The 11,727-nt window shown below is 42.1% G+C and overlaps 3 protein-coding genes across 5 annotated transcripts; 2 read left to right on the plus strand and 1 right to left on the minus strand.

Moving 5' to 3' along the window:
• Positions 1–79: 79 nt before the first annotated feature.
• Positions 80–5,366, minus strand: LOC130162831 (circadian clock protein PASD1-like). Its single transcript, XM_056366669.1, has 13 exons — positions 5,352–5,366; positions 4,967–5,076; positions 4,396–4,483; positions 4,212–4,298; positions 4,052–4,117; positions 3,674–3,754; positions 2,640–2,705; positions 2,011–2,120; positions 1,474–1,561; positions 1,290–1,376; positions 1,130–1,195; positions 752–832; positions 80–510 (listed from the first exon to the last, which is right to left on the minus strand). The coding sequence occupies exons 1-13, from the start codon at positions 5,364–5,366 to the stop codon at positions 277–279; spliced, it is 1,179 nt and encodes a 392-aa protein (XP_056222644.1). The 3' UTR covers positions 80–276.
• A 647-nt stretch (positions 5,367–6,013) lies between these two features.
• On the plus strand, positions 6,014–8,395 carry LOC130162891 (uncharacterized). 2 transcript variants are annotated; one of them, XM_056366752.1, is made up of 4 exons: positions 6,014–6,248; positions 6,692–6,747; positions 6,838–7,188; positions 7,354–8,395. In XM_056366752.1, the coding sequence occupies exons 2-4, from the start codon at positions 6,699–6,701 to the stop codon at positions 7,554–7,556; spliced, it is 603 nt and encodes a 200-aa protein (XP_056222727.1). In that variant the 5' UTR covers positions 6,014–6,248; positions 6,692–6,698; the 3' UTR covers positions 7,557–8,395. The 2 variants fall into 2 exon arrangements, with proteins under 2 accessions (XP_056222727.1, XP_056222726.1); XM_056366751.1 differs by lacking the exon at positions 6,014–6,248 and having other exon boundaries at positions 6,350–6,747.
• A 587-nt stretch (positions 8,396–8,982) lies between these two features.
• LOC130162893 (programmed cell death 1 ligand 1-like) lies at positions 8,983–10,386 on the plus strand. 2 transcript variants are annotated; one of them, XM_056366753.1, is made up of 4 exons: positions 8,983–9,208; positions 9,594–9,649; positions 9,740–10,090; positions 10,256–10,386. In XM_056366753.1, exons 2-4 carry the CDS (start codon positions 9,601–9,603, stop codon positions 10,384–10,386), a joined length of 531 nt encoding a protein of 176 aa, XP_056222728.1. In that variant the 5' UTR covers positions 8,983–9,208; positions 9,594–9,600. The 2 variants fall into 2 exon arrangements, with proteins under 2 accessions (XP_056222728.1, XP_056222729.1); XM_056366754.1 differs by lacking the exon at positions 8,983–9,208 and having other exon boundaries at positions 9,234–9,649.
• The last annotated feature ends 1,341 nt before the right edge of the window (positions 10,387–11,727 follow it).

Consider the following 11,727-nt stretch of genomic DNA (forward strand, 5'->3'; position numbering starts at 1 on the left):
TGACTTTAAGACTCACACACAGAAGAGTCAGAACAACTTCTCTTAAATAAATAGATTTATTTACAGTAAATTCACATTATAAACTTTACATGATGAAAGTTGATTATTGATGGAATATGTTACAATGCACAGAGGATTAAGATATAATTATAAGCTCTGATACAGTGAGGAAAGTTAAACTACTGTGACTGTTTAGAGCTTGATCCTCTTTAGCACAGTGATGCAGGGACACAGACATTGTTCCACAGCTCAGGGAGGATCCTGAAGGCAGGATCATTAAAAATGAAAATGCTCAAAGGCAGGTATTTGGTACAATGACAGCAGCGCAGTGAGATCACTGATTATAAAGCTGGAATAAGATGTGGACCACACGGAGAGGCTGCTCGGCGTCTCGTCAAAACCAAAGTGAGAGGGAAACTGTGTGTGAGAGAACAAACCTGCTTCCTCCTCCGTGGCCTCTGGGACCTCCGGCAGCTCGTCCGAGGGAACCTCAGGAAGCTGGACGTCTCCCTGAGAGACAGAGCATCAGACAGGTGAGACGCGTGACGAGACTGCTGCTCCTCTGAGTCTCTGACGTCATGTTAGCTTCACTTTCAAACGCATTTGTGCTTTAATAAATCTGAAGTTTAGAGTCAAACCTAAACCTAAACACACACACACACACACACACACACACACACACACACACACACACACACACACACACACACACACACACACACACACACACAGTTACAGTGATGAGACTGACCTGAGTAATGGCCTCCAGCTCAGCCAGAACAGCGTCTTCATCCTCTTGTGATAAAGAGCCGGCCAGCATCTCGTCTATTTGCTGCAGAAAAGACAAAAGTTACCAAGAGAAAGAACAGACTTCGCCTCCTCTGCTGAGTGTCTGCGTGTCACATCCCAAAGTCTCCGTCATTTCAGAGACAATTTGCAGCATGAAAATGATTAAAAAAGCAAATACAGAGCTGACATTTAATTTACAGAGGACAGAGCATTATCATTTATTTTCTAACAGACTCCTCATTATATTATTATCCGTTTCTCTATATCTGAATATCTTCTGAATAAACTGCGGGTAAAGAAATGAACTGTCCTGTAAATCGCTCATCGATGGCGGACTTACCCTTTGGTACTCGATGGCATCTTGGGTTTCATCCATAATCCGCTCTACTTCTTCAACAGACATCACCTGATGTGAGACAGAAGGTAGAAGGTGCGACGCGTCAGACACGACATCACATCAGTCATTAACAGACAGTCCTGGGGCTTTGGACGTGGCCTACCTCGTGCATCTTTTTCAGACATTCATTTCCAACCTTCAGCCCGTTGATGACTTTGCTTTCAATCTGGGCAAACTCCAGGTCTTGAACCTGAAAAAAAAAAAAAAAAGGAGGGAGAGTTACTTTCGGTTTCACTAAAGCGTGGATGTTGCTCTCCGTGTGTCGGTGCAGTGCTCAGATCTCTCACCATGCGCTCCAGGTTGCTTATCTGGTTCTCCGTCTTGTCCAGAAGTTGGTCCTGGTAGCGCTTCTTTTTCAGCAAGAGCAGCGCTTTTCTGTTTGAACCCAAAGACATGGTAAAATCAGAATCCCTCTCAATAAATGAGGAACTCATCCACAATGAAGCTGAGACTAGGAATCGTACCTTACAATAAGTGATATTTTGTATATATTTTTGTTTGATATTTACATTTAAAAACCCCAATCAATTCGTTTTTATTTTCTTTCTCTGCTAGAGAAAAGAAAGAGAAAGGGAAAAGGCGCCTCAGATCATCTTGTGTATTTTATATGTGTCTTGTGTTTATAAAAGTTTGTAGTTGGTATAAAATATTCAGTTTCCACGAGATTATTTTTCCCCGATCAATGTTGACAATAAATCTGGCTGAAAGGACACAACAGGTCAGGTGAAATAATTTCTAAACTTTAACAACATCATTATTTATTAGTGAACTATTCCTCTGTTTTCCCCTCTTTCACTGGATCACCCTATAGTTTCTGTACTCACTCTTTTTTGCCATTTTTCAGCAGCTGTTTGGCCAAAAGTCTCTCCTTCTCCAGCTGCAGGTTGATCCTCTTCTGATACTGCCTCAGCTTATCTCTTTGCTGTTTCAGTTGCTGCAATGAGGAAACAGAGACACAGTGTGAGTACACACCTGCTTCAGACTAATTCATAAAATACAGCAGCTTCTTTTTGTGCTCTACAACGACCTAACTAGGTTTACATACTGTAGCTGTCTGTGTCATTACAGTGTAGCAGCAGAGCAGCCTGTCAAACTACACTCTAAATAATAACTGTCAAATATTTACGCCCAGGTATAACACCTGTCCGACGATATATTGCTAAAACAGCGAGGCCAGACCAAAGACTGTATATGAAAAGGGGCCAGACCTTCGTTCGGCTCATCGGCAGCAACAGCTGAGCACCACTTATATTAACGATTCATGTTGGATTAAATTAATCAAAACAACAAAGAGAGATTGATGCCGAATCCTTTTTTTTTTTTTTTTTCAGGTTCAAGAAAGCAAAGTCATCAACGGGCTGAAGGTTGGAAATGAATGTCTGAATATCTTCTGAATAAACTGAGGGTAAAGAAATGAACTGTCCTGTAAATCGCTCATCGATGGCGGACTTACCCTTTGGTACTCGATGGCATCTTGGGTTTCATCCATAATCCGCTCTACTTCTTCAACAGACATCACCTGATGTGAGACAGAAGAAGTAGAGCTTTCGGGCTTGTGGTTTGTCAGAGTTAGTCAGAGTAACACTGCCGAGTAATTCGGAAGTGACAAGTAGAGCTTGTGGGCTTTGTGGTTGTGTTAGTTAGTAATTCCGAGAATCAATCTTCCTTGTCAGAGTTTGTTGTGAGATATTTGACAGATATTGTTGAGAGAATGATGATATCTCTCTCTGCCGTAGCATGTTGTGGATGTGGGAACACTGGTCTAGGAGCTGTTTCTCTGTCAGCGTGGATGTTGGGTTTCAGATCATCCATATATCCCACATCATGTAGCTCCTTCTCACTGGGGTTACCTATGTTTTGTTCCGGTAGCTCATTTCTCAACCGGTTCCAACACCTGACTCAGAGCAAGATCCGAGCCTTCCTCACTCGTCCTGAGGAAGGACAGTAGCACCAACCTTGTTTAAGGGTTCATAGAGCCACTGGATCCCTGGCCGGGAATCGACCCCCGATCTCCTGTGCTAAAGTCGGTAGTGTCGACCACTGAGCTGAACTGACTCTTGTTACCTGAGGTATTGTGTACGTGTGCGTGTACGTGCGTGTGTGTGTGTGTGTGTGTGTGTGTGTGTGTGTGTGTGTGTATGTGTGTGTGTGTGTGTGTGTGTGTGTGTGTGTGCTCTGAGCTCGGATGAGGTTCAACTCTTCTCTCCTCTTTCTCCTGCTGTTCTTACTCAGTTTTATCTGCTGTTTATTGTGAAAATGAAGATGTATATGAAACAGCAGGTGATGAAAGAGTTGTAGATGAAACTACCTGACAGTAAACAGTTAGTGTCAGCATTAAAATGCTGCTGACATGCTTCACTTTCAAACGCATTTGTGCTTTAATAAATCTGAAGTTTAGAGTCAAACCTAAACCTAAACACACACACACACACACACACACACACACACACACACACACACACATATACACACAGTGATGAGACTGACCTGAGTAATGGCCTCCAGCTCAGCCAGAACAGCGTCTTCATCCTCTTGTGATAAAGAGCCGGCCAGCATCTCGTCTATTTGCTGCAGAAAAGACAAAAGTTACCAAGAGAAAGAACAGACTTCGCCTCCTCTGCTGAGTGTCTGCGTGTCACATCCCAAAGTCTCCGTCATTTCAGAGACAATTTGCAGCATGAAAATGATTAAAAAAGCAAATACAGAGCTGACATTTAATTTACAGAGGACAGAGCATTATCATTTATTTTCTAACAGACTCCTCATTATATTATTATCCGTTTCTCTATATCTGAATATCTTCTGAATAAACTGCGGGTAAAGAAATGAACTGTCCTGTAAATCGCTCATCGATGGCGGACTTACCCTTTGGTACTCGATGGCATCTTGGGTTTCATCCATAATCCGCTCTACTTCTTCAACAGACATCACCTGATGTGAGACAGAAGGTAGAAGGTGCGACGCGTCAGACACGACATCACATCAGTCATTAACAGACAGTCCTGGGGCTTTGGACGTGGCCTACCTCGTGCATCTTTTTCAGACATTCATTTCCAACCTTCAGCCCGTTGATGACTTTGCTTTCAATCTGCGCAAACTCCAGGTCTTGAACCTGAAAAAAAAAATAAAAAGGAGGGAGAGTTACTTTCGGTTTCACTAAAGCGTGGATGTTGCTCTCCGTGTGTCGGTGCAGTGCTCAGATCTCTCACCATGCGCTCCAGGTTGCTTATCTGGTTCTCCGTCTTGTCCAGAAGTTGGTCCTGGTAGCGCTTCTTTTTCAGCAAGAGCAGTGCTTTTCTGTTTGAACCCAAAGACATGGTAAAATCAGAATCCCTCTCAATAAATGAGGAACTCATCCACAATGAAGCTGAGACTAGGAATGGTGCATTACAATAAGTGATTTAGTTAATACCAAATTCATTTGTAAGACCTCCCACTGAAAGCCAAGTAACAAAGATATATTTTGTTTGAAATTTACATTTAAAAACCCCAATTCTTTCTCTGCTAGAGAAAAGAAAGAGAAAGGGAAAAGGCGCCTCAGATCATCTTGTGTATGTGGCCTTGGCGCCTGGAGGTTTATAAAATTTTCTAGTTGGTATAAAATATTCAGTTTCCACGAGATTATTTTTCCCCGATCAATGTTGACAATAAATCTGGCTGAAAGGACACAACAGGTCAGGTGAAATAATTTCTAAACTTTAACAACATCATTATTTATTAGTGAACTATTCCTCTGTTTTCCCCTCTTTCACTGGATCACCCTATAGTTTCTGTACTCACTCTTTTTTGCCATTTTTCAGCAGCTGTTTGGCCAAAAGTCTCTCCTTCTCCAGCTGCAGGTTGATCCTCTTCTGATACTGCCTCAGCTTATCTCTTTGCTGTTTCAGTTGCTGCAATGAGGAAACAGAGACACAGTGTGAGTACACACCTGCTTCAGACTAATTCATAACATACAGCAGATTCTTTTTGTGCTCTACAACGACCTAACTAGGTTTACATACTGTAGCTGTCTGTGTCATTACAGTGTACCAGCAGAGCAGCCTGTCAAACTACACTCTAAATAATAACTGTCAAATATTTACGCCCAGGTAAAAACACCTGTCCGACGATATATTGCTAAAACAGCGAGGCCAGACCAAAGACTGTATATGAAAAGGGGCCAGACCTTCGTTCGGCTCATCGGTTTTTTTATCGGCAGCAACAGCTGAGCACCACTTTGATTATATCGGGTAAATTTTAAAACGATTTAAAATTTGTTCGGCTCATGTTGGATTAAATTAATCAAAACAACAAAACCTTAAACTTGTTACTTCTCAGAGAGATTGATGCTGAATTGAAGAAAAGCTCCTGCATGTACGATTATTGGTGCACAGGTTTATTAAAATACTAGACCAGTATTATAGCATATATCATCTGTCCACACTCAACTTCTGCGGTTTTTTTTGCTGACTTTTTTTGCTGACTTTTTTTGCTGACTTCCGGCTCAGAACAAAACCTTAAACTATGGGTATTATAGCATATATCATCTGTCCACACTCAACTTCTGCGGTTTTTTTTGCTGACTTTTTTTGCTGACTTTTTTTGCTGACTTCCGGCTCAGAACAAAACCTTAAACTATGGGTGCAGAGCTGTTGCATCTGTCCACTTCCGGCTCAACTTCAGCCCTGAGTGTATCATGACGGGAAGAGAGGATGTGATATTATAGATATATATTTGACAGTTATTGTTGAGAGAATGATGATATCTCTCTCTGACCTGTCGTCCTGGCTCCCCCTTGCCGTAGCATGTTGTGGATGTGGGAACACTGGTCTAGGAGCTGTTTCTCTGTCAGCCTGGATGTTGGGTTTCAGATCATCATCATTTCTCAACCGGTTCCAACACCTGACTCAGAGCAAGATCCGAGCCATTTGTGGTCTCACTCGTCCTGAGGAAGGACAGTAGCACCAACCTTGTTTAAGGGTTCATAGAGCCACTGGATCCCTGGCCGGGAATCGACCCCCGATCTCCTGTGCTAAAGTCGGTAGTGTCGACCACTGAGCTGAACTGACTCTTGTTACCTGAGGTATTGTGTACGTGTCCGTGTACGTGTGCCTGTACGTGTGTGTGTGTGTGTGTGTGTGTGTGTGTGTGTGTGTGTGTGTATGTGCGTGTGTGTGTGTGTGCTCTGAGCTCGGATGAGGTTCCACTCTTCTCTCCTCTTTCTCCTGCTGTTCTTACTCAGTTTTATCTGCTGTTTATTGTGAAAATGAAGATGTATATGAAACAGCAGGTGATGAAAGAGTTGTAGATGAAACTACCTGACAGTAAACAGTTAGTGTCAGCATTAAAATGCTGCTGACATGTTCATCAAATACACCACATTGATCTCATCGTCCCTCTGAACTGTCCTCACACACTGTTGGAGTCAAACTGACACATTTTGACTTGTGAAGTCAGTGAAGCTCTAAATTCCATCTTTTAACAGGAAATGTGTTTGTGACTCTTCAGCTCTGTCTCCTCTCACAGGGAGAAGATGATCTGCTGCATCCTGCTGCTCCTCACACTCACCTCCTGTGTCTGTGGTTAGTTTACTCCTTCACTTTATTATCTAGAAACTGATACAAGTCCTCAGTTAGTCTGCTCCTCACTTTCCCTCTCTGTCTCCTCAACAGGAACATTTGTAGTGAACGTGACACAGAGCTCCTATCAGGCAGAGGAGAAGCACAACATCACACTGGAGTGGAGCTTCACAACCAAACCTCACACTCCATCTGACTTCCTTATTATCTTCTGTCAGCTGTTTACTGATGTCAGAGCCTCAGTCCTGTATCATCTACGTGAGGGTGTTGAGTCTCAGGATGAAGAGTTTTCAGGACGAGTCCAGTGTGACAAAGACGTCCTCAGAGAAGGACGAATCAGACTCCATGTGTCCAGACTGAGGACTGAGGACTCAGGACTGTACCAGTGTCAGGTCCTCACCTCTGATGGGAGGAGCTCTGGTAAATGTCACCTCAACGTCTCTGGTAAGTAGATCCAGTAGAAGTTTCTTTACAGATTCATTTAAACTACTTCCAGTGAAATCTGGGAAATATTTGACACTTTATTCTGTTGCTGTTATTCTGTTTTGTTTATTAGTGAAATGTTTTTTCTTTACATGAACAACGCAGATTTGTTTGGTCTCTTTGCAGAAGCGAGGGATCGGCCTGAACCTGAGACAGAACCTGAGACAGAACCTGGAGAACCAAACACAGCAAGTCGGGGAAGGATCGGCCTCTACTGTGGACTGGGACTGACAGCAGCTGTTGTTCTGACTCTTTCTTTTGTTTTCTTATTAATTCACTTCCTGCCTAGAAAACAAAGATTTCTACCCAGAGTTCAAAGTTGGATCTGAGGAAAAGTTTCAGCTCAACAGAAACAGTTTTGGTGGGAACAGTTTCTATTACGTCTTTTACAGTGGAAACAATACACGGTCCAGTCATACACTAGATCTATACCTAGTCTTATTTTGAAAGGACACCTTGTTAAACTGTGTCAGACAGATGTGAAACGTGCACTGTGTTCACTTTATGAAATAATGCTGAGAAGCTTGTCTACTTTTACTGACTTACCCATCATGCACTTGACCTGATGGTATGAAACTGTAGCAGCTCACAGGAAGTGATGTCACTGTTTGTGTTGTTGTTAATGTTCTTCCATTTACTGCCCGAAAACTGTAAAACTGTATTTTTGATTCTGACTTTGTCTATAATTTACACAGAGATTTAAGTTTGAACAAACAGCTTTAATATTTGTTTTTTCTAAACATGAAACTCTAATGTACAGTCACTGTTTTTATTTCTGTTACAGCTTGTTGTTATTTGCTGCCTGTTATTGTCACTTTTTCATCGGATGTAAAGCTGTGAGTTTACACTGTTGTTAATGAGGACGCTCACTAGAGGGAGCTCTTTGTGCTCATTTAGACCATCAGACACTTTCCTGTTGTGGAGCTCAGCTTCATCACTGCTGAGGACTGATCTACACTGACTCAGGTTATTGTGACCTTCAGCTTCTCTCTTCTCGGGTCATTTATTTTACTATTGGTTTGTGTGTTTATGAAATTTATACATCTTTTACATTATTATTGTTGAACTTCTGTTAATGTCTATTTCCTCTTTATTTCTGCTCCTGTGAAGCAACAGTGTTAATAAAGTTTATTCTTGTTGTTTATAATAAAGTTTTAATTCTTGACAACTTCACGGTCTCTGACTTTAAGACTCACACACAGAAGAGTCAGAACAACTTCTCTTAAATAAATAGATTTATTTACAGTAAATTCACATTATAAACTTTACATGATGAAAGTTGATTATTGATGGAATATGTTACAATGCACAGAGGATTAAGATATAATTATAAGCTCTGATACAGTGAGGAAAGTTAAACTACTGTGACTGTTTAGAGCTTAAATTAATCAAAACAACAAAACCTTAAACTTGTTACTTCTCAGAGAGATTGATGCCGAATTGAAGAAAAGCTCCTGAAAAGAGCTGAAACCGGGCATGTACGATTATTGGTGCACAGGTTTATTAAAATACTCCCTTTGTCAGAGTAGTTGCTTCATGCTTGCTCATGTTACAGGACAGAGGGCTCGGTGTTGTGACACTTACCAAAACCACATGATGTACTGATTTTCAGGAGGAGACAAAACCACCAGACAAAACCACTTCCTTCTGAGCGTCGGAGGCTTCACAGAGGTAGGTTAGTTTGTTGTGAGATATTGTGATATATTTGACAGATATTGTTGAGAGAATGATGATATCTCTCTCTGCCGTAGCATGTTGTGGATGTGGGAACACTGGACTAGGAGCTGTTTCTCTGTCAGCCTGACTCAGAGCAAGATCCGAGCCATTTGTGGTCTCACTCGTCCTGAGGAAGGACAGTAGCACCAACCTTGTTTAAGGGTTCATAGAGCCACTGGATCCCTGACCGGGAATCGACCCCCGATCTCCTGTGCTAAAGTCGGTAGTGTCGACCACTGAGCTGAACTGACTCTTGTTACCTGAGGTATTGTGTACGTGTGCGTGTACGTGCGTGTGTGTGTGTGTGTGTGTGCTCTGAGCTCGGATGAGGTTCCACTCTTCTCTCCTCTTTCTCCTGCTGTTCTTACTCAGTTTTATCTGCTGTTTATTGTGAAAATGAAGATGTATATGAAACAGCAGGTGATGAAAGAGTTGTAGATGAAACTACCTGACAGTAAACAGTTAGTGTCAGCATTAAAATGCTGCTGACATGTTCATCAAATACACCACATTGATCTCATCGTCACTCTGAACTGTCCTCACACACTGTTGGAGTCAAACTGACACATTTTGACTTGTGAAGTCAGTGAAGCTCTAAATTCCATCTTTTAAATGTGTTTGTGACTCTTCAGCTCTGTCTCCTCTCACAGGGAGAAGATGATCTGCTGCATCCTGCTGCTCCTCACACTCACCTCCTGTGTCTGTGGTTAGTTTACTCCTTCACTTTATTATCTAGAAACTGATACAAGTCCTCAGTTAGTCTGCTCCTCACTTTCCCTCTCTGTCTCCTCAACAGGAACATTTGTAGTGAACGTGACACAGAGCTCCTATCAGGCAGAGGAGAAGCACAACATCACACTGGAGTGGAGCTTCACAACCAAACCTCACACTCCATCTGACTTCCTTATTATCTTCTGTCAGCTGTTTACTGATCTCAGACTCTCAGTCCTGTATCATCTACATGAGGGTGTTGAGTCTCAGGATGAAGAGTTTTCAGGACGAGTCCAGTGTGACAAAGACGTCCTCAGAGAAGGACGAATCAGACTCCATGTGTCCAGACTGAGGACTGAGGACTCAGGACTGTACCGGTGTCAGGTCCTCACCTCTGATGGGAGGAGCTCTGGTAAATGTCACCTCAACGTCTCTGGTAAGTAGATCCAGTAGAAGTTTCTTTACAGATTCATTTAAACTACTTCCAGTGAAATCTGGGAAATATTTGACACTTTATTCTGTTGCTGTTATTCTGTTTTGTTTATTAGTGAAATGTTTTTTCTTTACATGAACAACGCAGATTTGTTTGGTCTCTTTGCAGAAGCGAGGGATCGGCCTGAACCTGAGACAGAACCTGAGACAGAACCTGGAGAACCAAACACAGCAAGTCGGGGAAGGATCGGCCTCTACTGTGGACTGGGACTGACAGCAGCTGTTGTTCTGACTCTCTGACCCAGAGTTCAAATTTGGATCTGAGGAAAAGTTTCAGCTCAACAGAAACAGTTTTGGTGGGAACAGTTTCTATTACGTCTTTTACAGTGGAAACAATACACGGTCCAGTCATACACTAGATCTATACCTAGTCTTATTTTGAAAGGACACCTTGTTAAACTGTGTCAGACAGATGTGAAACGTGCACTGTGTTCACTTCATGAAATAATGCTGAGAAGCTTGTCTACTTTTACGGACTTTACGGACTTATCCATCTTCTCCATCTGAGCTCTTTGTGCTCATTTAGACCATCAGACACTTTCCTGTTGTGGAGCTCAGCTTCATCACTGCTGAGGACTGATCTACACTGACTCAGGTTATTGTGACCTTCAGCTTCTCTCTTCTCAGGTCATTTATTTTACTATTGGTTTGTGTGTTTATGAAATTTATACATCTTTTGAATTATTATTGTTGGACTTCTGTTAATGTCTATTTCCTCTTTATTTCTGCTCCTGTGAAGCAACAGTGTTAATAAAGTTTATTCTTGTTGTTTATAATAAAGTTTTAATTCTTGACAACTTCACGGTCTCTGACTTTAAGACTCACACACAGAAGAGTCAGAACAACTTCTCTTAAATAAATAGATTTATTTACAGTAAATTCACATTATAAACTTTACATGATGAAAGTTGATTATTGATGGAATATGTTACAATGCACAGAGGATTAAGATATAATTATAAGCTCTGATACAGTGAGGAAAGTTAAACTACTGTGACTGTTTAGAGCTTGATCCTCTTTAGCACAGTGATGCAGGGACACAGACATTGTTCCACAGCTCAGGGAGGATCCTGAAGGCAGCACGAAGCTCGGCCGTCTCTCAGTCGGCTGCAAACAGCTGAATCTTTGGTCGTAGAGAGGAGAGGTCTTCAGTCAGGCGAAAATCCCTTTGTCTCTCTCGGCGCATTGAGACAGTGACAGAGGTGAAAGGTCAGAGGTCAGACCGGCTGTGCGGAGAAAAGCAGCCTCATGGACCAACAGGGTAAAAGGTCGGGCTTCAGATCCGGTTTAGACTGCTCCACGTTTAATGGAGGCTTCAGGTGTTATAGCAGGATGACATCATCCTCTGGTCCAGTGACAATTGGCTGAGATGAACAGGTCACCTGAGGCTGACCTGGAAAATGGAGGGAAAAATGAAAACTAATGAAAAATGAGTGAAGTGTGGAATCTGATTTGCTGTTATTTTCATCCCAGATTAATCTGATGATTGTTTTCTTGAATAGCCAATGAAAAACCAACATACCCATTTGTCGATGTCCGACGTCACGGCAGGCCAATAATACCTCAGGGATATGGCATCTC

The sequence above is a fragment of the Seriola aureovittata genome, chromosome 21, assembly GCF_021018895.1.
Source record: "Seriola aureovittata isolate HTS-2021-v1 ecotype China chromosome 21, ASM2101889v1, whole genome shotgun sequence".
Lineage (NCBI taxonomy): Eukaryota > Metazoa > Chordata > Actinopteri > Carangiformes > Carangidae > Seriola > Seriola aureovittata.